This window comes from Ictidomys tridecemlineatus, chromosome 3, assembly GCF_052094955.1.
Source record: "Ictidomys tridecemlineatus isolate mIctTri1 chromosome 3, mIctTri1.hap1, whole genome shotgun sequence".
Lineage (NCBI taxonomy): Eukaryota > Metazoa > Chordata > Mammalia > Rodentia > Sciuridae > Ictidomys > Ictidomys tridecemlineatus.
This window is the reverse complement of record NC_135479.1, coordinates 63509896-63536624: the sequence shown is the minus strand read 5'-3', so window position 1 is coordinate 63536624 and position 26729 is coordinate 63509896. Positions and strand designations below refer to the sequence as shown.

At 39.7% G+C, this 26729-nt stretch overlaps 2 protein-coding genes across 8 annotated transcripts in view; one reads left to right on the top strand and one right to left on the bottom strand.

Annotated features, from left to right (window-relative positions):
• Cops3 (COP9 signalosome subunit 3) lies at positions 1-25590 on the bottom strand. 4 transcript variants are annotated; one of them, XM_005339447.5, is made up of 12 exons: positions 25421-25590; positions 21372-21501; positions 19555-19667; positions 19419-19468; positions 17148-17240; positions 15663-15842; positions 12063-12203; positions 10466-10639; positions 6347-6433; positions 2234-2347; positions 650-730; positions 1-317 (listed from the first exon to the last, which is right to left on the bottom strand). In XM_005339447.5, exons 1-12 carry the CDS (start codon positions 25473-25475, stop codon positions 264-266), a joined length of 1272 nt encoding a protein of 423 aa, XP_005339504.1. In that variant the 5' UTR covers positions 25476-25590; the 3' UTR covers positions 1-263. The 4 variants fall into 4 exon arrangements, with proteins under 4 accessions (XP_005339504.1, XP_013220268.1, XP_040125581.1 ...); XM_013364814.4 differs by lacking the exon at positions 25421-25590 and adding an exon at positions 24728-24817; XM_040269647.2 differs by lacking the exon at positions 25421-25590 and adding an exon at positions 24092-24112.
• Positions 25108-26729, top strand: part of Nt5m (5',3'-nucleotidase, mitochondrial) — a 66323-nt gene continuing 64701 nt past the window's right edge. For 3 of the 4 annotated variants that reach the window (XM_078043039.1, XM_078043038.1, XM_078043037.1), the window contains exon 1: positions 25108-25195. The gene's annotated coding sequence lies outside the window, so the exon portion shown is untranslated. The remainder of the gene's footprint in view (positions 25196-26729) is intronic. The other variant, XM_078043040.1, reaches the window with a different exon arrangement.

The following is a 26729-nucleotide window of genomic DNA, read 5'->3' as shown; positions in this document are numbered from 1 at the left end:
TTAAAACAAAAAGTAAATTTAATGCAATAACAATAATCTGAGGATAAATAAATCCACAACAGACTCTAAAGTTTGAAAATTTTTTTCTGTTCTTTGCAGAGAGAATGGTTTTCTGAAAGCACATAGGGCTGAAGATGTCAAAACAAAACTGAATTTCTTAATGTCCAGGTGGAACAGGCTTGTACTCCCTGCTGCCCTTGTAACTTCGCTGTGGCGAAGGTGACTGCCAGGTTTTCTTGTTGTACTTGGGATGGGTGTTAGTTTCAGGAGTAACTGGAGGGTTTGTTTCCTGAATCATCTTCTTGTGAGCCCATACTCTGTGAAAGGGACAGCAAAGCGGTTTGTTTATGGTTGGCTTTGTCACGGGGTTCCCCATCCCCAAACCAGCATACCAGCTGCTCATCCTGTCCCTCCCTGAGGAAAGTCACCCTGGAAACAATGAGAGCAGGCAGCTCAGGAGTCTCCATAAGCACACTTCAGGCCGTCACTAAAAATGTCTGAGCGAATATTTCTCTGTAAGCTTGATAATGGTTTTCAAGAACAATGGGCAACCAAATATTTAATAATCTGAAACCCAGTTATTATGCTTAATGTAGCGGTATCCCTGTCTATACACAGTCTGCTTTTTTAATGAGAGAATCCCACTCACCTTTTGCACGAACTGGGGATTCACTGTGATCTCCTGGTCCATGGCCTTCAGTCTCTCATCCAGCTCTATGCACTTCAGCATCTACATGACACACAAGTTGGAACACAATTAGCAGGTGGGCCTGGGTCAATTTCATCCTTTTTAATCTTTTGGCAGTTCTGGGGATCAAACCCAGGACTTCACACATAGCAGGCAAGTACTCTACCACTAAGTCACATCCCTAGCCCAATTCTATCCTTTTTTTAAGAAATATTTTTTAGGTGTAGTTGGACACAATATGTTTATTCACTTATATGTGGTGCTGAGGATGGAACCCAGGGCCTCATATGTGCTAAGCAAGCGCTCTACTGCTGAGCCACAACCCCTGTGAACCAAATTCCATCTTTGTAACCGCAGGTGTTATTGTGGGTGCCAAAGGTTCACAATCCTTGATCTGAAAAGTCTAAAAGGTTTTAGAGTCAGAATGTTTTGGATTCAGAAAGTTAGCATAGTACAAGTACAATGTACCTAATACTCCAGGAAGGATCAAAGCAGCACTTGTAGATGTATTTCACAGAGGCTCAATCATTTCCCTACTCGATGTTCAGAAACAGACTCTATCCTGGACTCTGCTTCTGACCAGTTGTTTGCTGATCATCTCATCATGGAAACAAAACTACCTTGTAAATGACAACTGGGTACAGACAAAATTGTACTGGATCCTTCAAGTGTTTTTTGAGTTCAATAAGCTTTGGTGAGCTAGTGGGGAAATCTAAACCCACTAAGCCCACTATTTGTTTACAGCCCAACAATCTTAAAATTTTTTTTTTTTTTTTTGGTACTGGGGATTAAACCCAGTGGTGCTTAACCATTGAGCCACATCCCCAGCCCCTTTTATGTTTCATTTTGAGACAGGGTCTAAGTTGCTTAGGGCCTTGCTAAAATTGCTGAGCTGGTCTCAAACTTGAAATCCTCCTGCCTCAACTTCCCAAGTCACTGGGACTATAGGTATATTTCACCATGCCCATCTTAAAAGAGTTTTAAGCAGCCCATTTTTTTAGAGAGAGAGAGAGAGAGAGAGAGAGAGAGAGAGAGAGAGAGAGAAATTTTTTAATATTTACTTTTCAGTTTTCGGTGGACACAACATCTTTATTTTATGTGGTGCTGAGGATCAAACCCAGCGCCCCGGGCATGCCTGGCGAGCGCGCTACCGCTTGAGCCACATCCCCAGCCCCTTAAGCAGCCCATTTTGAAATTAAACCTACTTTTTTATATCCCCAGTTCTTTTTAAATTTTTTATTTTTTTGTAGCACTGGAGATCAAACTCAGGACTTTGCAGATGGTAGGTAAGTGCTCTAATGCTGAGCTATACCCTCAGACCTCCTTTTTATTTTCGAGTCAAAGTCTTGCTAGGTTGCTCAGTCTGGTCTCAAATTTTCCATCCTCCTGTCTCATCCTCCCAAGTTCCTGGGATTACAAGTGTGTTCTACCATGCCCAGTTTGAAATGAACTTTCTAGGAAGTAAGTGTTTAGGCTGGGAACCATCAATACTTCCAGTATAGCACCTCAATCTCAAAAACCCCCAACCTAGTATATAATGTTTACCTCTTGATCGATGTTATGAAGCATGGCTGGGTTATTGTATTTTTCAGGATTATCATGGAAACTGACCATACCATCCTTCTGATTAATACTTGCAAAAATTTCACCATCTTCTATCTGTAGAAAAAGAAGTCAGGAAGTAGTTTATACCTCAGCACTACATGAATATATAGTCACAGAATATAACCATGGCACAGAAAGCAATATGTAAACAAACTTGCATGTGTTCTATAATTCTTTTCTTACTTTTTGAGATGTAAGTTGCCCAGGCTGGCCTTGAACCTGCAATCCTCCTGCTTCAGCTTCCCAAGTAGCTGGGATTATAGGTGTGTGCCACTACACCTGGCTATATATCTATTTAAAGTAGCATCTGTTTAATAAGTGTTAACTGAATCCCTACTATATGCTAGGTACTATTATAGAAACTAAGGGTTGGAAAACTAACATATACAAATACAAAATCCCACCCTTGCACTTTTAAAGAATTGAGGTAAAATGCACATATTCAATCATTTTTAAATGAACAATTCAGTGGCATTTAGTACATTCAAAATGTCATGTGCAACTACTATCTAGTTCTAAAACATTTGTATCATCCTGGAAGGCTGTCCTGTACTTATGAGCAGCTCTTCCCATCCCCTTCTCCCTTCTAGTCCCTGTTGGTCACTAATCTGCTTTCTGTATCAGTGAACTTGCCTGTCCTGGACATTTCCTAGAACTGGTATTATGTGCTCTGTGATCTCTTCTATCTGGCTTCACTTGGCATAATGCTGTCAAAGTGCCCTTGCAATTTTTTCTTTTTTGTGGTGCTGGGCCTCACACATGCCAGACAAGTACTCTACCACTGAGATATAACCCTAGTCCTGTCCTTTTTTTCTTTTTTCTTTTCTTTTTTTTTTTTTAGGTACCTTGCTTTTATTTATTTTAATTAACTTTTTTATGTGGTGCTGAGGCTGGAATGCAGCGCCTCACACATTCTAGGCAAGTGTTCTACCACTAAACTACAACCGCAGCCCCTTGCCCTTGCATTTTAAAATAAGATATAACTTATATTATTGCTGCATTTTATTTATTTATTTTTAAGAGAAGGGTTTACTATGTTGCCTAGGTTGGCCTTGAACTTATGATTCCCCCACCTCATCTTCCCAAATAGCTGGAATTACAGGTGTGCATCATTACACCTGGCTCGCTGCTATATGTTAAGAAGTGAAGCTCTAACATATTTTTGTTTCACCCAGTGGAAATTGTTTTCTAATTCTTCAGGAAAATTTTTCTACCATTTTTGAGTCAAAGACAGTTTCAAGGTCTATGCCCTTTATTTGCATCAGTGACTGGGAATTTGATTGAGCCACATCTTGACCATGAAGTTAAAAAGTCAGAAGAAAACAAAAATTCCTAACAGGTATTTTTATTCCTAACAAATTGCTCCATGGTGTCATGATGATTGGTTCATCTGTTAGTGGTGAAACTGAGCTATCTACACTGGCCCTCTCCTTTTCTAGCCTTGGAGGGCACATAGACTATATAATGAAATAGCAGTATTAAATAGAATGCAGAGAACCCTGTGGCCGTGGAAAGCTGCTTCTTTAAAGAGTGGATGTATTCACGATAACCAGAATGGGAAACCACCCAAATGTCCACGTAATTCCAATGGAAGATATATCCCAAAAGTGGAACGCTTCAGCTGAAAACACACCAACCACAACTACAGGCATCATGAATGACTCAGTGCTAAGCAAAACTAAACAAAACAAGGAAAGCCAGACCCCATAAAAACATACTGTATGCTTCCTTTTATAAGAGTTCACACAAACATAACTAATAGGGTGTCAGAAATCAGGACACTAAGCCAGGCCCAGCGGTGCGCTCCAGTAATCCCAGTGACTCAGGAGGCCGAGGCAGAAGGATTGCTAACTCAAAGCCAGCCTCAGCAACTTAGTGAGGCCCTAAGCAACTTAGCAAGACCCCGCCTCTAAATAAAATACAAGAAAGGGCTGGGGATGTGGCTCTGTGGTTAGCGCTCCTAGGTTCCATCTATAACACAAAAATAAAAGCAAAAAAATCTCAGTACAACAATGGCCTTTCCAGCCAGGGGAAAGCTGGATGCAGGCGGGAGGGCTATTTCCAGGAGCTGGTCATGTGCTGCTCCTTCACTGTATTGTTGGCACAGACATTTTCACTTTGTGGAAATGTGTTTGGCTACATATTTACTTAAAGGTACTTTTCTCTATGTGTGCTTTATTCCAATGAAATGTTTACTTAAAAAAACAAACAAACAAAAAAAAACCCTGCCCTCACAGACCCCAGGGTACAATTTCCCAAGCCTGGTAAAACTGACATTTTGCTCAAGTAAGACTTTGTTATCTGTGGAGATGTCCTTGCAGTATAGAGTGTTTAGCAGCATCCCTGGCCTCCACCCACAAGATGCCAGTAATAACCACACTTAACCAAAAACATCTCCAAGGCTGGAGTCGGAGCTCAATGATAGAGCACTTGCCTAGCATGCATAAGGCCCTGGATTTGATCCCCAGCACACATGGACAAAACTCTCCAGCAGATAAAATCAACCTTGGCAGAGAAGCACTGATGCAGTCTGTCAGGATGGTCCAGCAGTGTTCAAAACCCAGCCCCTCCTCTGCCCTCACAGTGTTTTACTAGCTGATGCCTCTTGGCTAGTATCACAATCATGCATCTATTTCTACCACCAAAGAGAGGGTTTTTTTTTTTGGGGAAACAAGCTATAAGCTCACTCATCCTGTGTAACTCTGTGGGTCGGTGAAGGGGCACTGAGAAGATACTCTAAGGCTGGCCATCAGACAGACTTTGCTTTGTTTGAGGTGTATGCACATTTTGAGAAATTAGGTTGAACAAGAACAAAAACAAAACAACAACCCTAGAACACTTGTAAATTGAACTACTGAAATAAAATACTCTGTTACCACAAGGAAAAGTAGTTTTAATATTTTTAATCCTGAAATCATAGAGATTATAGAAAGATTTGCCTGCTTTGGCCTGTGGACCCAGGTTTGTATTTAGTGAACCAAAATCAGATCAGAGCTATGTAATTATATAATGGGTAGGTTACTGTATTACCAACTTGGTATGTTAGTTAGCACAGACATTCATCCCTACCGGAAGTGGTTCTGTGGTTGAGGTGGGAGAAAGTGGGGGAAATGCAAGTGGGAAGTACTAAGGAGAAGGTGTCAGTGTTTGTCCTAGCATCTTTATGTTAGTGGTACTCAAGGTGCAGTCACAGACCAGTATTGGCCCACAAGGTAAGGGACTTGAGTCAGGATGTAAGTCACCAATGTCACTATGCACCTTTTCTTGATGCTATAGTGGTGTCTTGACATACATACTGTTGCAAACTTGAGATCTCATTGTGGACCAGCAGAGAGAAACACTACTATTTGCTTCTTTGTATATCTTGAATATTTCATGGGTATTTTAAATGAGGTTTACAGTCTGATAATGAAAATATGTAAATATGACAAACCAGGAGCACAAGTAGGACACAGTCATTGTGCTCATTACTCAAGCCACTAAAACTATGGTTCTGGATGCTCTCCAAGGGTCCATCATGATTAAAGCCTTGGTCTAGGGCAGTGCTACTGGGAGGTGACAGAACCCCTTAGCAGGTGGAGCCTAGTGGGAGGTTCTTGAGGTTGTGCCCCTGAAAAGAACTGAGGGATCCTGGTCTCTTTCTCTCTGCTTAGGTTCTCTGGATCTTTGATCTTGGATCTGAAATGCCAAAACTGTAAGCTAAATAAACTTTCTCTCTCTCTCTTTCTTTTTTGTTTTTTTTTAGTGCTGGGGATTGAACCCAGGGCCTTATGAATGCAAAGCAAGCACTCTACCAACTAAGCTCTATCCCCAGCCCCAAACCTTATCTCTTTATACAGTTACTTGCCTCAGGCAAAGCTGATTAATACCACGATGGTTGGAAAATCCTACAAACTGTAAGGAAATAGATCCAAGATCAGAGTGTCAACTGTGGTTAACTCTGGGTATTTCCCCCTTTCTCCTTTTTTAATTTTTTTTTCCATGATGAACATCCATTACTTTTATAACAACAAAAGTCCCCCGATTGACTTTTTAAAAACTGAAAACACTTACCATGTGTAGAACATATTTTTCTGCCTCCTGAGGTCCAGATAACTGCACACGACTTGCCATATCTTGTAATGATAGTGTTAAAAATGTCTGAAAGTCAGAAGTAGAATCAATCACAGGTAGAAACCATAGAAGAAAGATATTTTACCAAATGTGTACACAGTTCTTTCCACTGCTGTACAGATACACACATGGCACTTTTACCAAACAGTAAGAAAAAGGTCAAACTTTCAAAAGCCCATAAAAAGAAAAGACCGTGCAAAATAAAGAGGAAATGAAAGAGTTGTGTGCAAGAACGCTCAGTCACTTACCTGTAGAAAAACTTAAAAGAAAACTACACCAAGATTCCATTTTCATCTCATAAAGCTCTGAAGTCTGATAACACTGCACTGGTACAGATATGAGGAACCAGGCCCACCATGTGAGCCGGCAGGAATGTAAAGAAGTACAATTTGATAAAAGACGAGTCAGCAGCACCCTGTAGGTGACTAGTGCACAGATACTCTGACCTAGTAATTTCACTTTTAGAAATGCATCCTAGGCATACTTTCCTATTTGCATGAAATAACATGTGGTCAAGACACATATATGTGCACTGTAATGGTGTTTACTATAGCCAAATACAGGAAAACACTTCAGTGTCCACAGAGGACAAGTTAAATAAAGAACAACACAGCCACACAAATGGATTACTATGCAGTAGTGAAAAAGAAAAGTGACGACACCTTTTATGAACTATAAAGGAATCCGGGATATACACATTGTTAAACAGCAAAAAGGAAAATGTTCAACAGTGTATATGGCATGCCAACATCTGTGTAAATAAAGGCAAAGACTGTATACGTGTATGTGCATGTGTTTTCATGTACACACATAGATCGTCTCCAGAAAGATGCCTAAGAGACTCACTGGGTAAAACTGGGTTACTTCTGGGGAAAGAATAAGGGTGTCTAGGGTACAGAAACAAAATGGAGATCTTTATATCTTCTGAATTTTGATAATCAATGTATTACTTATTAAATAAAATAAAATTGAAAAGCTCACATTCATCCTCCAAAATTCAAAGCTAAAACTATTTTTTTTTTGGAGAGAGAGAGAGAGAGAGAGAGAGAGAGAGAGAGAGAGAGAGAGAGAGAGGGAGAGAGAGAGAGGGGGAGAATTTTAATATTTATTTTTTAGTTTTTGGCGGACACAGCATCTTTGTTTGTATGTGGTGCTGAGGATCTAACCCGGGCTGCACGCGTACCAGGCGAGCGTGCTACCGCTTGAGCCACATCCCCAGCCCCAAAGCTAAAACTATTAAAAAAGAGCTAGTGATGTGGCTCAAGCGATAGTGTGCTCGCCTGGCATGCGTGCAGCCCGGGTTAGATCCTCAGCACCATATACAAACAAAGATGTTGTGTCCGCCGAGAACTAAAAAATAAATATAAAAAAATTTTTTTAAAAAAACAGAAGAGTCAAGCAAACAGAGGAAGGACCACACACTGGTGAAAAGCGAAGGACACCACTGTTTACTGCTGCTCTGCTTGGGACCTGATGAAAATGCTCCTTTTCAGGAAGAAACTAAAAGAGCTCCTTTTTTTCATGGCAGCTGGCAACATTTATAACAATAGCATTTTCAGAGCTGGGCATGTTAAAACTCTCATCACGAACTTTTACTTTTACTTTTTCTGGCAGCGCTGAGGATGGAATCCAGGGCCTCACACATGCTAGGCAAGTGCTCTGTCAAAGCCACACACCCCACATGAATACTCTTGATATGTCAAGGACAAAAATATCTATTTAATTTGGAAAATAGCACACAAGAAAGTGAAATTATTGCTAATCTTAAGAAATACATATTTAGCTTAAAACAAACAAGGACTCAAAAAGTTAATATTTCTAAAATACATAAAGTCATTATTTTTTCCTATTTCAAAATAAATAGCAGCTTCTATATGAATGCCCATCAACAGGGGACTGGCTAAATAAATTATGAACCACTTACATAAGGAACTACTATATATGGACTACTGTGATACAGGCTTAGGTTACCATGGAAAAGGGTTTATGATATACTGAACAGAAAGAACAGGGTAGAAAACAGCACAGAGTATGATCCCAACTACACATAACTTAGAGTGTCTATACATACACACAGCGATGGAGAAGCAATAGGAATCCAGAAAAATATCCACAGAAACATTAACATGGAGCAATCTCTTAGCATCAGAGTGGCAGATTACACTTCCATTTGATAAACCTTTTGTCCCTAGCTTCCCTTCACTGGCAGTGCCATGAGACACATTTTCTATCACCAACAGTGACACACAGTCTACTTGTTGAGATGTTTCAGCTTTTGACTTTCTGATTTTGTAGTAAGAAGGAAGTTATACGTGACTGAAAATCCTTTGCTGTTTCCCCTTCTATTATTCTGCCATGGACCTGATGCCCAAAGTGTATGTAGCAGCACCACCAGAGATTCACCCCTTGCATTAGGACACTGTCCCTGCCTACCACGTTTTGTGGTGGACACCCACTACATCCCCTGGTAGTGCTCACAAGCCCAGCATGCCACAATCCACTATGAGTCTGCACCAAAGACCCAGGACACAGTGGACTTCACAAGCCACTGCCCCAGCCCTGGACTGACCGGCTTGAGATTATTCCTATTTGTTTGGTTGAATTTGGTTAAGAATTTTCCTATCTAGAACAGAAAACTGAATCCTACTACACTGACTTCTCAAAGTATAAGCTGCCAACTATTCCGAAAGGATGAACATTGAATTTCACAAGATGCTAACTGATGATTTCTGCAGCAATGCATGAATATCCCATCTCTTAAGACAGTCTTTTCAAGTCTGTGTGGATTACAACGGTTTTTCTCTGGCTAACAGGTTACCTTTGGTTTTTTATCTTTCTTGAGTTGTTTTCTCTTTCACACTGTTTATTTTCTTCTCACAAATTAACTTTTGACAAATTCTCTGCTGATTTCTGTATGTCAGGAGGCTATGGTTTCTCTAAAATATTCAGAGGAAATTTCTCCTCTTGTTCGGTGGTCACCTAGCCAACTCCTTCCTTTTCACAGCAGGAGGCTTTGTCCTTGCATAGCCTGCCCACCTCCACTACTACCCCACAGTGCCACTCTTCTTCACTAACTTTTTGGAGTGAGTCACCTTCCTCAGGTCCTCACATAAGCAAATCCATCATCCTTTCCCACTGGTGGGCATCCTGGCAACAAACAGCTCAGAGTCTTGCTCCTGTGCTTCCTCCCCACTATGACCACTGCTAACTCCATGAGGGAAGGGCACAAGAACAGGGTCACCATGTTCTCACCAGCTGTGATCTGATGCAGTCCTGAACAGACCCTTCACCAGAAAAAAAGCAACATGCTATCTGCTTAAGCTAATCTTAGTGGGATTCTTATTATATGCTGCACATGCCTTTTTAACACAGAGGATTTATTTTATACCTTTATGTATTGCTTGAACCCTTAATAATAAGCTTATTTTCTTTTCTTTTTGAGTCAAGTCTCACTATGTTGCCCAGGTTGGCTTGGACTTCTGGGCTCAAGTGATCCTTCCAAGTAGCAGGGATTACAGGCATATACCTCTGTGCACAGTGCACAATTTTTATTATCATGAACCATATGATAATTTTCATCTCAAAAATAAAAATTATATAATTTCCTTAAATTCTAGAATTCAACTACACATACACGGCTCACTCAACTCTGGACTACATGGTAATGTCAGAGTTGCACTATGTAAACATAAAAGTTGAGCACAGATCAGGCTGGCCTGAGAGGTTCCAAGGCTAGCCATCACTAGCACCCCACAATCTGCCAATCTGGAACTGGCAACCCCACCAAGGCTACTTTCTCTGCCTCCCAATGTAGCCATATCGCCTACCTTTCTTCCTCTTCACCTGCTCCTCTTCTCAAATACCCTGCTCTAGCCCTGAAAAGACCAAAAGGTATCAATCAAACTCTAAGAACCCAGTCACAACAGAGATCTCTTTTTGTATAGATATCCTGTCATACTTTATCCCTGAATCTGCTTCCTCAGTGCTGAAAAGAAAAAGAGAAGAGAACAAGGCCCTGGGGAGTTAGGAGATAGCATCCAAGGGAGATGCTCGCCTCACCTTTGTTAGCCTCTGAATGTTCTTCTTATAGAGAGAAGATAAACATTGCTTCACCAGTCCCATGTTGTTATCGCGGGTGAAAGTTTCACTGTGCTTGTTCACCAGGTTTCGGAGTTCTGAAGGGTTATTAGTTGAATAAACTTGTGCTAACTCATGGTATGCATTACTAAGAGGCTAAAGGTTTGAAGGTAGGGGAAAAAAAATCAGATTAAAACTTTAGAGAACTTAAAAGTTTTATAGGAGGCAAAAAACAAACTAACCAACCTATGGCACCATGTTTTGAGCAAATATACTCCACATTATTCCTAATAAACTATAATTTATCCAAAGCAAATGCCTGTTTTTTAAGACCAAGGATAGAAATTCACTGTGAAGTAATTTATTAATAACACTTCATAGCACAGAGCAAGTAACTGCAAAGCAGGAGAAAGCCTACAGAATTTAGTGAAGATACACATCTTTATTTCTTCACTGTTTCTTCCTATGGATAATCTATGCTGGGAAGAAAGAAGGCAAAAATGCCATCATTCCCAGCCCTCTCTGCACACACATCACCATGTACAATGGGACAATCTGCCACTCCTATTAAGAAGCTGGAGCAGAAGTCCAGAGAATGTGGAATGGTCCTGAAAAACACTTATTTGACAGGAAGAAAGCTGGATTCAAATCCACCTCTCTGATCTGAAGTCTGGTTTTTTTCACCATTCATGATATCATCATCAGTAAGTTTTTAATTCTTGTGACTGATACCCTTAAGCCATGAAGATGTCATTTTATAAGGGCATTTCTTCTAAAACAGGCCTCCTCAGAGTTTCTCACAGTGATCTGAGCAGGGCTGTCATCGACCTATCTTGCATATCATTCTTCTATGGGAGTTCAGGGAGCACCTTCAGCCACCCCCTCCTACTCTGTTGCCTGTAACCAGGCAGCTAGAGCCCTGAGAACCTCAACAGGCCTCTTAGGCAAAGGACACTTTGCTGGCTATCTTCAATAAACCAGCAAGAAAATCTCAGCAGGAAGATTTTCAGATTGACTTCCTTAAAATTTTGAGTTTTATATGAGGACTGTAATCTCATAACCCTTTGGAACTGCTCAATTAAAAAAATGCATTTAAACAAAAACCAATGGTCTATTTTTTTTAAACATTGTCCTAAAGTGGGTTATCACAGAAAACCACAACAAGAATGCAGTGGGCAGAGCTTATAACCTTCATCTAGGGGCTCTGGTAAGATATACAAACACGTGAGCAGGCGGAAGTTCAATCAGATCAGTACTGCCTGTTCAGTATCATGGTCAAAATAGAATAAAGAAATGGAACTAGCAAAACAATATAGCCATAAGCAGCCAGATTGAAGGTTTGGGAACAGGTTTCTGAGAAACATTCTAAGCTAACCAGGCACACTATGTATAAGCATTGAAACAGTGATTCTGACTGAATTGAGCTCCTGGGCTCCCACGAACATTTAATAAATACCTGCTAATCTGAAGCTGCTAGGAGAGCTAGATCAATATAAAAATCTCGGAACTGTATCCGTACTAATTCTTTATGTACTTATAAACATGTCACATAAAAAAAAGTTTTATTTTAAAAACTCACCTTAATGAATCTACCCACAATCTGAGACGTGTATTTCGGTAGCTGCTGTACTTTGCCGAGTAATATCAAAGACACTAGAATATATTTTTTATATGATTCCAACATGATATGACTGACTGCCATGGCAGGAGTAGTTATAGCCTGAGCAAGAGAAAAATGTGAAAAGAGAGCACAGCACAGTGGTAAATAGCACCTCACTACATTTATCACTTTTAAAACAAGACTTATATTAAATGTCCTATTAATGGTTTCTTTTTTTTTTTTTTTTGGGTACTGGAGATTAAACCCCGGGGCACTTAAACACTGAGCCACATCCCTAGCCCTTTTTTATATTTTTTAAATTTAGAGACAGAGTCTTACTGAGTTGCTGAGGCTGACTTTGAAATCTCGATCTACTGCCTCAGCCTCCTACATCCCTGGGATCACAGGCATGCGCCACGACATCTGGCCTATTATTGCTTTTCATAAAAGTTTTGTTGAGGTATAATTCGAATAATATAAATTTTACCCCTGTAAAGCATACAATTCAGTGATTTCCAGTATATTCATTATGTTGCAAAATTATTACCAGTACCTAATTTCAGAATACTTTTACCACCTCAAAATGAACCCTCATACTCATTAGCAGTCATTTCCCATTCTACTTTCCCCACAAGCCCAGGCAAACACTACTCTTCTTTCCATCTCTATAGATTTGCCTATTCTGGACACTCAGATAAATGGCATAATACAGTATATGGTCTATTGTGACTGGCTTAACAATGTTTTCAAATTTCAAAGTTCACCCATCTTCTAGCACTGTAAGTACTTTATACCATAGTTGAATAACATTCTACTTTGTAGATACGCAGTACACTCAGTACGCCTTTCCTCAGTTGATGAGCTTTTGGGTTGTTTCCAACCTTTTGGAATGAACAATGCTGCTATGACTATCAGTAGGCGTGTTTTGTGTGTACATGTCTTCTTTTCTCTTGGATATATTCTTAGGAGTGAAATTGCTGGGTCACATGATTAACTATGTTTAACGTTTTTAACTTTTTTGTGGTGCTGGAGAGATGGAACCCAGGGCTTCACACAAAGTATGCAAAGCACTCCAAAAGTAACTGCATACTCTGCAGTCCTTTCAGCAGTTATGAGGGTTCAGGATTTTCCACCTCCTGTCAACACTTGTTATTGGCTGCCTTTTAAATATTAGCCATCCTAGTGGTATGAACTAGTATCAAAACTAGTTTGAATCTGCATTTCCTTCCTGACTAATGACAATGAGCATCTTTTCATGAGCTTATTGGCCATTTGTGTATTGAAATGTCTATTGAAACTCATTGTCCAGCAAGTGCAGTAATGCACACCTGTAATCCCAGTGACTCGGGATGCTGAGGCAAGGATTTCAAGTTTAAGGTCAGCCTCAGCAACTCAATGAGGTCCTAAGCAACTTAGGGAGAGCATGTCTCAAAATAAAAAAATAAAAAGGGCTGGGGATGAAGCCCAATGGTAAATAAAGTGCCCCTGTCCCCGAGCTCAATCCCCAGTACCAAAAAAAAAAAAAATCAACATCCTTTTAAATTTTAGTCTTTTAATTTTGAGTTGCAAGGTCTTTGGATACTCTGGATGTAAAACCCTTATCAGAAATGTGATTTGCAGGGCTGGGGTTGTGGCTCAGCAGTAGAGCGCTCACCTAGCACATCTAAGGCCCTAGGTTCGATCCTCAGTACCACATAATAATAAAATAAAGATACTGTGTCCAACTACAACTAAAAAAATTTTTTTTAAAAAAAGTGATTTACAAAGGTTTGTCCCAATCTATGGCTGCCTTTTCATTTCAGTTGGTTTTATGAAGGCTAATAAGCTTGACAACTATCACAACCAAATCAGCCCCAATCTTCCAAATCAAAACTGGCACCTCTGAGCCAGATTATAAGGTCCTCTCAAAAACACTCATTTCAGTGCATGAAGACACATACAACAATTCCTACTGCAATACTGGTTTTAGTTGTAAGATATTAGATTTACATTGGTCGGGACAAGTAAGCTAGTCAGTCAAAGGTGCTATATGAGGAAAGGAAATAACTCTACTTTTTGCTTTGTATAATGCTAAATGATCTGAATTTTTTGAAAAATAATTCTTCTTTTGGAATTTCTTAAAAATATAAAAAAATCTTTATAACTTTCTGAAATACCATCTATGGCTATATGCATATCATTAAAACAGGGTTGCATAAAGAATTCTAACACTAGACAATGATTGTCATTAGGTCAAAATCAGGGAGTAAGTATATTTTTAGGTAAAAGGGTTATATGTATATGCATCAAAATTTTAAAACCATTTTATCTATTTGATCATTTTATTTATTTATTGAGGTACCAGGGATTGAATGCAGGGGGCACTCAACTACTGAGTCATATCCCCAGCCCTGTCTTGTATTTTATTTAGACAGGTCTGAGTTGCTTAGCACCTCGCTTTTGCTGAGGCTAGCTTTGAACTCACAATCATCCTGCCTCAGCCTCCGGAGTCACTGGGATTACAGGTATTTGCCACCACACCGGGCCGTTTTAGCTATCTGAGACACAAATATTTTCTTAGTGCATTGCACGCATTCCTGTCTTTTTAAAGCTTACATTATCTTGACATTCATGTCTGCTTGTGAGGTACTATCTGGGACAGTAATATAAAAATGCATCCAATGACTATGAAGTATGTTTGTTTTTTTGTTTTTGTAGTATTGGGGATGGAACTCAGGGCTTCGTATATGCTAGGTAAGCACTCTCCCATTGAGCCACATCCCTAGTCCTGAAGTATGTTTTTGCCATTTTTAAAATTTTTAGCCTTAAAATGAACATACCACAATTATTTAACCCAACATGTTCCTGACTGCCACACCTCATGGTGACTCTCCTCAGGCTCCTTCAGCAGGGCTCATTAACAACTCCCTACAGCACTGTCTAGAGACCCGGACATGTACAGGAGTGCATTACAAGCCATCATTCCAATTAAACTGAGCTCTTTGAAGGCTTAAACTGTTCTTAATACATGCTATGCACTAAATAGATACTTACAAATATCTAATTTATCTTAGAACACTGGTATTAATCAATATTGTGTATCTATCAGTCCTTGAGTAAACCTCCAAAATATTCTACCAAGCTTGGTATTGTCTCAATGGCACAGACCAGTGGCCATTACACAGACACATATAAGGGTGGAAAGGACTTTTCACCATGTACTCCTTAATGCTCTTTGAATTTTGAACCATGACAAGAAACAACAAAATACCACATATGTTTTTAGACAAGAAAACATTTTAATTTCTTTCCTCTAAGTAAAGGAAGCTTTAAATGTAAGATATACTATTACTTGCCCCAAATCTGACAGATTCTAAGTGTTAAAGCCTGGATTAGTGTTTCTTCTACACTGCCACGGCTCTTCATCTTGCGCTTGGGCAAGTCACCACTGTTTACATGCCCAGAGGAACAGTCTTTGAAAGGACCTCCCCCTGAAACTCGGAGGCCCAACCACCAACCCACTCATTTTAGAAAACAAAGCAGGTACTTCTTCAATTACCCAAGTTCAAAACCACCTCAGGGACAAGGAGAGATGATTACCTGTTCATAAAAGTACAGTGCTCTTTCAAAGTTCTTCAGCCCAGTATAGATCATCCCTCCATAATAATAGTAACATAAAAAGTGTTTTGCATCATAGGCTCCGTTCTCTTTACAGATATCCATCATGTCCACGTCAAGATATGGAAGGGCAGGTTTAAAGCACTTTGCCAGCAAACAAAGCTGTGAAAAAATTTATATTAAATCATCATTTTAACTTTACTTTGGCAGGCTATAGCAAGAGGAAATTTACAGATTTAATAAATTTCAAGAAAATGTTATATATCACATTATTCCATTTTCCTAACCATTCAGAATAAAGTAACATTTCTTCATATTAAAAAAATAACCAGTAGGGCATGCCATAGATAAAATGATTGAGAACTCCATAATACAGCTCCATTATCCTTTAACCCACCTACCACCCATCTGTTTACAGATGGGCAAACAAGTGTGTCCTTGTTAAATTTACTGAACTAGTAAAACAGATCATAAAAACACAAAAATCAAAGTCTTTTTTTCTATTAATCCTTCAGGAAAGTATAGGAAATTGTGCAGGTCAAGATAGCAAGAAAATGGGGCTGGGGTTGTGGCTCAGTGGTAGAGTGCTCGCTTATTAACACGTGAGGTGCTGGGTTTGATCCTTAACACCACATAAAAATAAAGAAATAAATAAAATAAAGGTATTGTGTCCAATATAACTAAAAGAAAAAAAAAAGAAAGCAAGCACATAGGAAAGTTCTATATCTAGACAATGGGGGCATGGTATAGACATCTGTACATGCATTGAGCCGTGTACTATTTTTTTTTTTCCCAATACTGAGAATTAAACAAAGGGCCTCGGGCATGCTAGTCAAGTGCTACCATGGATCCACATCCCAGCCCTTTTTATTTTTTTAAAGCAGAGTCTCACTAAGATATCTAGACTAGCCTCAAGCCTGGAATCCTACTTCAGCTTTCCAAGTAGTTGGGATTACAAGGAAGTGCCACCATGCCTGACTTTGTACACAAAATTTGTGCTTTATTATATACTATATCTCAATCACAAAAAATTCTTATTTTATATATATATATATGTGTGTGTGTGTGTATATATATATACACACACACACAAATTTTCCTTTTTTTGTATTTAAATATTACAACCACCAGGTATGGTGGTGCATGCCTGTAATCCCAGGGTTTGGGAGGCTGAGGCAGGAGAATCATGAGTTCAAAGCCAGCCTCAGCAAAAATGAGGTGCTAAGCAATTCAGTGAAACCCTATCTCTAAACAGACTAGAAAATGAATGAATGTATGAATAAATAAATATTACAACCACTGACTACCCTATCTGACCTACAAATTTACTAGCTAAGCTCCATGACTACATTTAAACTTCTACAGCAGAACACAATCTCCATCAAATGACCTTCTACTCCAAGTTGAGCAAACCCATGCAGACTCATAGCACTGACTTGGAGTGAGTCACTCTTTCTAGCTGCTTACCTGGCAGAGATCAGCGTGTATTGAGGTCAGCTGGTTTGTATTCATCTGCATCTTGTCTATGGCTTGTTTAAGGATGCCAATTCCTCGCAGGGGCTGTCAGAAATGACATCTCTTTCAGATAAGTTCTCAAAGATGGCAGCACAATGGATCTTATGTTGTCACTTACAAATAAAAAATAACACTAATTGATAGGTTCTTTTAAATAGCAATATGAGGTTTCCATACTCTGTCAGGAAATGTCTGTCCCTATTCAGCCAGAAAACATTTTCTGAAGCTATTTCTCAGAATACTTTGACAATTCAGCACCACCTTTAAGTCAAAAGCTTCCCCCATCTCCAGTGAATATCAATAATAAAAAACAAAGTTACTTTCTTAATAGTTGATTATCTTTACAACAACTAACCAAACAAAAAATTTCCAAATCATTTATAACAGATGAGCATCTAAACTTAGAAATGTATTTGTGTCTCACTCCACTCAGAATGGCTTGTATTGTATGAATACAAGCAATAATAAGTGCTGGCAAGGATGTGGGGGAGACGGTACAGTCAAACATTGCTGGTGGAACTGCAAACTGGTGCAACCTCTATGTAAAGCAGTGTGGAAATTCCTCAGAAAAGATGTAATGGAATCACCATTTGACTCAGCTATCCCACTCCTCGATTTATACACAAAGGACTTAAAATCAGCACACACTGATGTGACACAATAGCTAAACTATGGATCCAAAATAGATGCTCTTCAACAGATAAATGGATAAAGAAAATGTGATACATATACACCATGCAATATTACTCAGCCTTAAAGAATTATGACATCTGTAGGTAAATGGATGGAACTAGCGAATATCATGCTAAGTGAAATAAGCCAATCCCCAAAAAACCAAAGGCCAAATGTTTTCTCTGATAAGCAGATACTGATCCACAGTCTGTGTGTTGGGTGGGGCGGGGGCGGGGAGTAGGGAAGAATGAAGAAACTTTGGATTGTACAGAGAAAACTAATATCACAAGGTAACAAATGAATGTTTCTTGCCCTCATTGTATATAAGAAGACCAAGATATTTTTTAAAGGGTTATTTTTTTTTCATATTTTTTAGTTGCTGATAGATCTTTATTTTTTTAATACATGGTGCTGAGAATCAAACTCAATGCCTCACACATACCAGGCACGGGCGCTACCACTGAGCCATAGCCCCAGCCCCAAGAAGATCAAGTTTTAACTGAGGTACAATCAATCAGTTTCTACACAGATGATATTATAAAATATCTAAATAATTTATATGGCTTTTTCAATAAAGCCTTGGTGACTTTTTTAAACCATCTCTTTCAAACAGTTATTTGGTACTCCTACAGAACTAGTTCTTTCTGTATTCAGCTTCCTTTAAGCCATTAATCTTAAAAGTTCACTTTCAAATAAAAAAGAAACACCCAAATTCTAACTTGTGTCAATACCATAAAAGGTAAAGATCAAAGAACTGTTTCAGGCTAAAGGAGACTAAAGAGATAAAAAAACACAACTACCCATAGGTTGTTATATATATAAAGGACATTGGCTGAAGAGTTGACTACATCTGAAGAGGGTCCGTGGATTGTGAGAACATTATAAACATCCATTTCCAGATACTGATCATTTTATCATGGTCTATAAGAGAATGACCTAATTTTTTAGGAAGCACCGTTGAAGTGATTATGAGTAACAGAAGTAACAGTAAATCTGCAATTTACTTCCCAATGGTTCAGAAAAATAGAGGGAATAACAGAAAATGCAATTATAGTAAAATATTAATATTTGGAGGAGCTGGATGAAAAGTACATGAGAATTCTTTGGGTATTAATAGCTTTCTGTGCGGCAAAAATTATAACTGAAAGTTAAGAGAAAAAATATAACAAACAAAAAATAGCATATTACAACATAAATGCACTAGGTTGGTCTTTTCTTTTGTGGTTCTGGGGCTTGAACCCTGGGCCTGACACATGCTGGGCAGGCTCTGCCACCCAACCACAACACCAGTCCAGATTGGTGGTTGTGAAAACAAGGACGACCAACTAGTTGCCTCCCTTGAAGAAGCACATTTCCTGCACCTCTGGCTCATTCTCCACACATAGTGACTGCTGTCCTTACAGCAAAAGCTTGGGGAGCTCTCAAGTAACCACATGTACCTAAGTGTTAAGATGCTGAGTATTAACCTGGTATCTTAATATTACCTAGTTCACTGTGAAAGTTAGAAACACATTATATCAGAGCTATAAATACTTGAATAGCATTTCTTACCTGTTTTCTTTCCACAAGTGCATTTGTTAGCTGATGGCAAAGCCCAGCAACTAGATACAACAATAAAATATTGAAAATATAAATAACTAAAAAGGCAAAACACATTCAACAGAAGATAAAATATTGGTTAGCTTACAAGTGTCTGTTGCATATCGAATGTGCTCTCCATTACAAGTACTGATGAAAAGCTGAACCTGTGAGAATAATGTTTCAAAGTCAGGAACACTGGGCATAGAAAACTTCACAAACCTAGAATAAAGAAAAAAGAAAGTAATTATCATAATATTTCATAGGGTAAGTATAGAAGCAACTTATGCCTGAAGTCCATCTTACCTCTAATATTCTGTGAAATAAAATAAGGAACAGTATTTTTAAAACTTAAGAACTAGAGTCCACAAGATTCTCCTGGCTGGGTTCTTTTGCATAACCAAGATATAGAACCCTGGCACAAACTGGGGTTGCGAAAAATATGCTTAAAAGAGAAAAAATTTCAAAATGAAAAACTCTCCTAATAAGGTCAAATATCAGGTTTTCTAGTACTTGTAGATGAACCAAATATAAACTTTTAACCAAAAAAAATAAAAACCTTGAAATAAAAATAAAGATACTGTGTCCATCTATAATTAATAAGAATATTAATATGTGTGTATAAATGTATATATAAAAGATTTTCTTAAAAAAATGTGCGAGGAACAATTTAATTTGGAGTTCACAATAGGTAAAGTCATGATTTCTGTTTTATAAATAAAAATATAAAGCTCAGGATCCCACACTTTATAATTGGAAGAATATAGACTCAAATCTAGAATATCAGCCACAAATGCATGGTTCTTTACATGCATCATTATAACTTATATATGGGCTGGGGATATAGTTAGTAGTAGTGCTTGCCTCACATGCACAAGGCCCAGGGTTCAATCCCCAGCACCACAAATTAAAAAAACAAAAAACTGATATACAATAGTAAGGTACTAAACAGCTTCAAAATGCTTTCATATATATTATCTCACTTTATACATGTGAGTTTATGTGTGTATAAAACATGCATGCTATCTGCTCTTTCATGTCAATAAGACAACTGCTTTGTCCAGAACATCTATACTAGTACAATGTTCATTAGTAGACTGTCCGGGATAGAATGGTTGGACATCCAACACAGTGGCTACAGAATGGCTAAACTGTTGCAAAAGCAACTGAAAAACTTAATCTTTCCCTTTATTTAACTTTAATTTAAATAGCCTGTTATTGCAGAGCGGAGCTCTAGACCCTTCTGTTCTCACAGGTTTCTGTTCTAAATGCTGCTCCTGACACATACTTCTGTACTGTGAATAGCAATGTGATGGAGCCAAACCCTCCCTTCAGGTCAATTTCTTCCCAGTTATTTCTACTTTTTCAAATTTTCATGACAACCATGATATCCCAATCTAGAATTCTACTATCAGGTCTAAAGAGTTACAAGAAACTCCAGCTGAAATAAGGTCTATTTAATTTGGTCTTAAATAGCTTAAGTTTGTTTGAAGATCTGTGCCAAGTCAAAAGAAATAAAAATTGATATTTTCATTCAGTGTATTCCACCATGACCCATTCTGTCACTCTTCCTATTTCTTTCCAAGTTAGAAAGTATGGACAATTCTACAGACTACATGAACAGAAGCATTCAGATAAATGCAAACAATAGTGCCTATAATTGGGATGGCCATTTGTTTTTTAAAATAAATTTCCATAATATGTATAAACATAAACGAGAGCCAAAAATTATAAAACTGAACAAAATATAATATGTAATGATTAGCTGGAATAAATAAAATAATTTTAGCTTTGTGAAAGAGCTCAATGCTGTTTACATAACTTACTTTCTAAATGGAAAATAAAAATAAATAAATAAAATAGAGCCAGAAAGTGCAGTGTTCAGTTTTAAAAAGCACAAAATTATAAAAAGAAGATGTCCCTTACAAAACAGCAAGGACACCCAAGGAGTGTTCTTGTACATCCAAAGCCCCTAGTACAGTGTCCAGATGGGATAAGTTCTTCGCAAGGAGTTCCCCGCTCTTGTTGATCAGTTCACAAAGCTGGGTCATTTGCCCTGCAAAACAGGAACAATACTAGCATTCAATCACAGCACCAACTAGACCAAAGGAATGCTAAGTGCAGACTTTGTACCTCAGAGCCCACAGTGCCCAAAGACGATTTCTTGCGTCTCCCTCCTTTTGGATAAGAACCCAAAAGGACCAAAGGAGTGAAACAATCTGCATGTGACTCAGAACTAGTCAGAAGTTCTCCTATTTCTCTCTAGCCTCCGTAAGTTTCTCCTTTCCTCCAGTGCCTTTTCCAGTCCCCCAACCCAGAAATGTACACATTACTATCACCACCTCCCACACCTCTCTCTCTGCACCCAAAATTTTCCTTGGTTCCAATCCTTTGTCTCTCCTCTCCCTGCCTTAATTTGGATCCTCATGATTTCTCGTCTGGATTACATCATATATCTTCTAAAGAGTATGTCTGCTTTGATCTTTCTTTCTCCAGTACTCCATACTGGTACTGTCTGATCTTTCTAAAATGAAAATTCAATCAAATTACTCCAATGGCATTAAGAAATCCAAAAGACTGGAAAGAGTATGCTAGGCAGACATAAATATATGCTGTAGCTTGGTGGTACAGCACTTACTCAGCGTGTGAGACACTGGGTTTGATTCTCAGCACCACATATAAGTAAATAAAATAAAGGTCTACTGACAACTAAAAAATATATTTAAAAATAAAAAGAAATCCAAATGACTCAGCTTGGCTTATAAAGCTTCTTAAATAATGGGTGCCTGCCACCTTTGCAACCTTGCCTCACATACCTACTCTTTGGTCACAAAAGCCCAGAAAATCATCATTACATGTCCTCTCATCTTTATGCTTCTGCACATGTTATTCTCCAACCCTCTTCGTATCCGCTACCTGACTCATATTCAACATTCAACTACTCAGGCCTTCTCTGGGCCTCCCCCTCCCCCAAGTTGGATGGATATACTACATTGGATATTTGCCCTCTCTGCCCTCTTTCCATCACATGGGATTATGGTGGTTAGGCAATTCAAAGTAAATTCAGGTGGAGGGACTGTTCATTTCTCCAGTTCAGAATACAGTGCCTGCTTAGTAGCCAGTCAACAAGCAGCTGCTGAATTAGTTACTCTCCTAACTGATCATCACTCTTTCTCCTATATCATAATGATAAGTTTAAACAACTAAGGTACAGAACCTAATTAGGCCTGAATTGTTACTTTAAAGTAAACCTATCAATTTTGATGGTAATCCTGAAGACAGACATCCTGGCAACATTTGGGGGTAGTGGTAGGGATAAGTCCATGGACATTTTTTCAAAAATATTTACTTTTTTAGTTGTAGTTGGACACAATACCTTTATTTTATTTTATTTTTATGTAGTGCTGAGGCTCAAACCCAGGGCCTCGCATGTGCTAGGGAGCGCTCTACCACTGAGCCACAATCTCAGCCCTCCATGGGCATTAACCCCAAGATTCGTCCTTCAATTATTTCTGTACAGTAGTGGGTGATTTTTTTCCCCTTATTAAAAGAACATTTAAACAGTATAATACTTTAAATCCAACTGACTGTAGGTACGTACTTTGATAACTTCTGGGGCTCCTAAACTAAAATACTTTCAAATATAATTTTTCTTTGAAAACAAAAATAAACATCTGTTGAGATGGAAAAATACAGCTCACCATCGTTTTATTATGGAACTCACTGGTAGTTATGAAAGAGCATCTTCTGGTTAAATAATTTGCCCTTTTAGGGGCTGGGATTGTGGCTCAGCAGTAGAGTACTCACTTAGCATGTGCAAGGAGCTGGGTTCAAGCCTCAGCACCACCAATAAAGAGAGCACTTGCCTAGCACGTGTGAGGCACTGGGCTCGATAAATAAATAAAAGGTATTGTGTCCAACTACAACTAAAATAAATAAATAAATAAAAATAATAATTTGCCCTTTTAAAAATTTACTGTTCAGCCAGGTGTGGTGGCATATGCCTGTAATCCCAGCAACTTGGGAGGCTGAGGCAGAAGGATGGCAAGTTCAGGACAAGCCTCAGGAACATAGTGAGGCTATAAATATATAAAATAAAACATAAAAACACCCACTACTCTAAATACATTTACAATGATTTGAAATACCCAGAAATCAACATTTTAGTCCATTAGTTTTCCTCCAATTAAATAACCAAAGCTGAGGTGACACTTAAAATAAAAGCTAGGTCACTATGAAATCATCAGACACTTAACTAGTGCAGGGTCACTATGCCTGTCAAAAGTAAGTTTAAGTGTCAGAGTGCATGTGAAATGAATCCAACCAGAGATGCGCTCAGGGAAACTCCCTCTAATCTGAGAGAACTGGAAATGACAACATTTCTTTCACTTAAGGTCCATGTTAGAAAATTCTGAATAAAAGCAGCTGAACAGAAACTTAAACATTTACTACAAAATGAATGTAAGGCACAGAAGCTGTTGGCAGTGAAAAGTTATATTTATCTCTGCCTAGCATACTCTTTCCAAAGCACTGTCTTGCACAGAGAAACTATCAAAGCTTACAGATAAGTGACCTTCCTTGGTTTTCACAGTCCTCTTCCATTTTGTAAATGAGAAAATTGGCCAGAAAAAAATTAAATGTCTTACCAAGCGACTGAGACAGGATTCCAATATCAATCTTCTAACCACATCACATCCCAGGAAGTAGAAACTAAGTGTGTTGCATAAATGAACGATTGGTTTCCTCATTCACAAAAATGGAAGTCTGTACCGGACCCATGAACCTAATTTCTTTCTTTCTTTTTTTTTTTTTTAATTGTACATGGACACAGTGCCTTTGTTTATTTTTATGTGGTGTTGAGGATCGAACCCAGTGCCTCACACATGCTAGGCAAGCGCTCTACCACTGAGCCCCAGCTCCAGCCCCTTAATTTCTTTTAATAATAACGAAAATGAGAGAACTATTATTTACTAAGCACGATTGCAAACCAGAACATTGAAGCCTTATAACAGGAGCAAAACAGCAACCCTGTATTTCCACAAATGGAGATAAAAAGAGATTCAAGGGATTAAAGGTGATTTGTCAGAGGTCACACAGCTTCTAGCACTTACAACTTACAGCTCTATTTACTGCACCCCATGACAAGCACTGTTCCAAGTGCTTTCACGGTGCTTCTCCACTCGATCTCATAACATCATTATGAAGTAGGGACATATTTTTTATCTTTCAGATGAAGAATATGCAAGTACTGGGTAGTTAAAGGGTCCTTCATAGCTACTAACCACTCTAATCCTGAGTCAAGTATTCGGCATATTCAGATGATGAGATGCATGAGCCAGAGAGCATGAAAAACAAGGGCAAAATAATCAAGATAACAACTCCACACCATAGAAATGGAGTCCCATCAGCGAGAGCTCCCTTGGCATTCTTTAGGACCAAAATAGGTGCGGAGGCTCCCCAGCTTGCGCCGGCTGGTTGCTGAGAGATCCGCCAAGGCAAGCCTCGGAGCCAAGGAGCCCAGAAAGGACTCGCCTTCTGCCCGCTCCCCGCGGCCTAGTCAAGGGGGCGGCCGGCTGGCGACAAGACGAACAAGGCGCTGCACCAATCATTGAAAGCAAGGGAAGCCCAACGGGCCAATGGGCATTCGGAAAGGCGCCCGGCGGAAGTCACGCCCCCAAACTGTCAAGCGCAGCGCCCGGTGGCAGGGGCCCGGGCCGGGGGGGAGGAAAGGTTCCGGCGGCCCCAGGGAGGTGAGTCTGGCAGGAGGGAACAGCTGGGCTCAAGAACTCGAGAGGGCTGCTTACATTCAGCGGCGCTCGATCCCACTCTGGTCTAAGCGCCACAACCCCAAGTCCGGCCCCCGAGATGAAGCTTGGGACTAAGAGGGCGGTCCCAACCGGCCGCGCTGGCGCCTGAGGATGCAGGCCCATCCCCCGAGGCCCACCCAGGCCCAGCCCCTCGGCCTAAGGCCTCACCTTGAGCCGAGAGTTGTCGGACACTGTTCACGAACTGTTCCAGGGCGGACGCCATGTTTCCCCGCGGGCGGCCCGAGCACCAGAGGCAGCTCGCGCGGGAAAAGGCGGCCGCTCGGGGAGGAGGGGCCGCGGCGATCCACCAGAGGGCCTCCGGAGAGGCCTGACGTCACTTCCCCTGGCTCAAGCACCGCGAGATCTCACCTTGTCGGGAACACGTTACTGTTTCCGTGGAAACGGTTTCTCTCCTCGCGGTGTCCGGAAGTTTCCCTTGCGTCCTCCTGCGTTTTTGTGCTGCAGTAGAATCGCTTCCCAAATTAGGCTCGAATGGTTGAGAAAGGAAGGAACCAAATTCATAACTAAGCCCGTGTTTATCGGCCCAGAGTTGGCTAGGAATGGCTGTGCGTCTTTTTTCACTTGGCCAGCTCCTTTAAGCCCGGCTTAATTTCCACGTCTTCCATGACGAGGGGGTGGGGGCTGGGGCTCAGTGATGGAGTGCTTGCCTGGGAGGTGGGGGGCCCTGGGTTCGATCCTCAGCACCACCTTAAAAAGATTTTTTTAAAAAAGTTATTACAACTAATATATATATATATATATATATATATATATATATATTTTTTTTTTTTTTTTTTAAACAGACTAGGTTCAAATCCTTTTTCTATCACAGTGGCTGTGTGACTGCGCACGTTCTGTGCCTTGTTTACTCCACACAACGCCCTGGGGCCTATGAGACACTTAGCATAGCCCCTAGTAGGAGTGATCGGGATCTTCATTCATGATATATGTTGAATGAACAGGCTTTCCCACCTGGAATTGAGCTCTCCCTCCTCCACTTGACCTCAAAAGCATGCTGTTACTTTGTTCCTTTCACTTTAAGCAATGGCTTTTTTTTGTTTGTTTGTTTTTTGGGTTTTTTTTTTTTTTCTGGGGAATGAACTCAGGGTCACTCAACCACTGAGGCATATTCCAAGCCCTATTTTGTATTTTATTTAGAGACAGGGTCTCACTGAGTTGCTTAGCACCTCACTTTTGCTGAGGCTGGCTTTGAACTCACTCAGCCTCCCCAGCCTCTGGAATTACAGGCATGCGCCACCACGCCCTGCCACAATGGCTTTTAACCTGCATGGAGTTTTTTTAGGTCAAACATCTCTCTCTTACTAATCTCTGTGCCCTCTTGAGACGCAGGATAGGATTTGGTACATAATAGGAAGTGAGAAATGCACATTTTAAGATTCCATCCAACGTATGTTTAATCCAGTACCTACATGCTCAACATGTTGTGTTCGGACACTAGGAATGTACTGGTGAACAA

Excerpts from the sequence above, each read along its gene's own strand:
- Cops3 (XM_005339447.5), bottom strand. The coding sequence starts at position 25,475 with ATGGCGTCCGCCCTGGAACAGTTCGTGAACAGTGTCCGACAACTCTCG. Across the intron at positions 15,843-17,147 it reads TACACGCTGATCTCTGCCAG|CTTTGTTTGCTGGCAAAGTG; the intron begins GTAAGCAGCTAG and ends ATTTTTTCACAG. Across the intron at positions 2,348-6,346 it reads AAAAATATGTTCTACACATG|ATAGAAGATGGTGAAATTTT; the intron begins GTAAGTGTTTTC and ends CTTTTTCTACAG.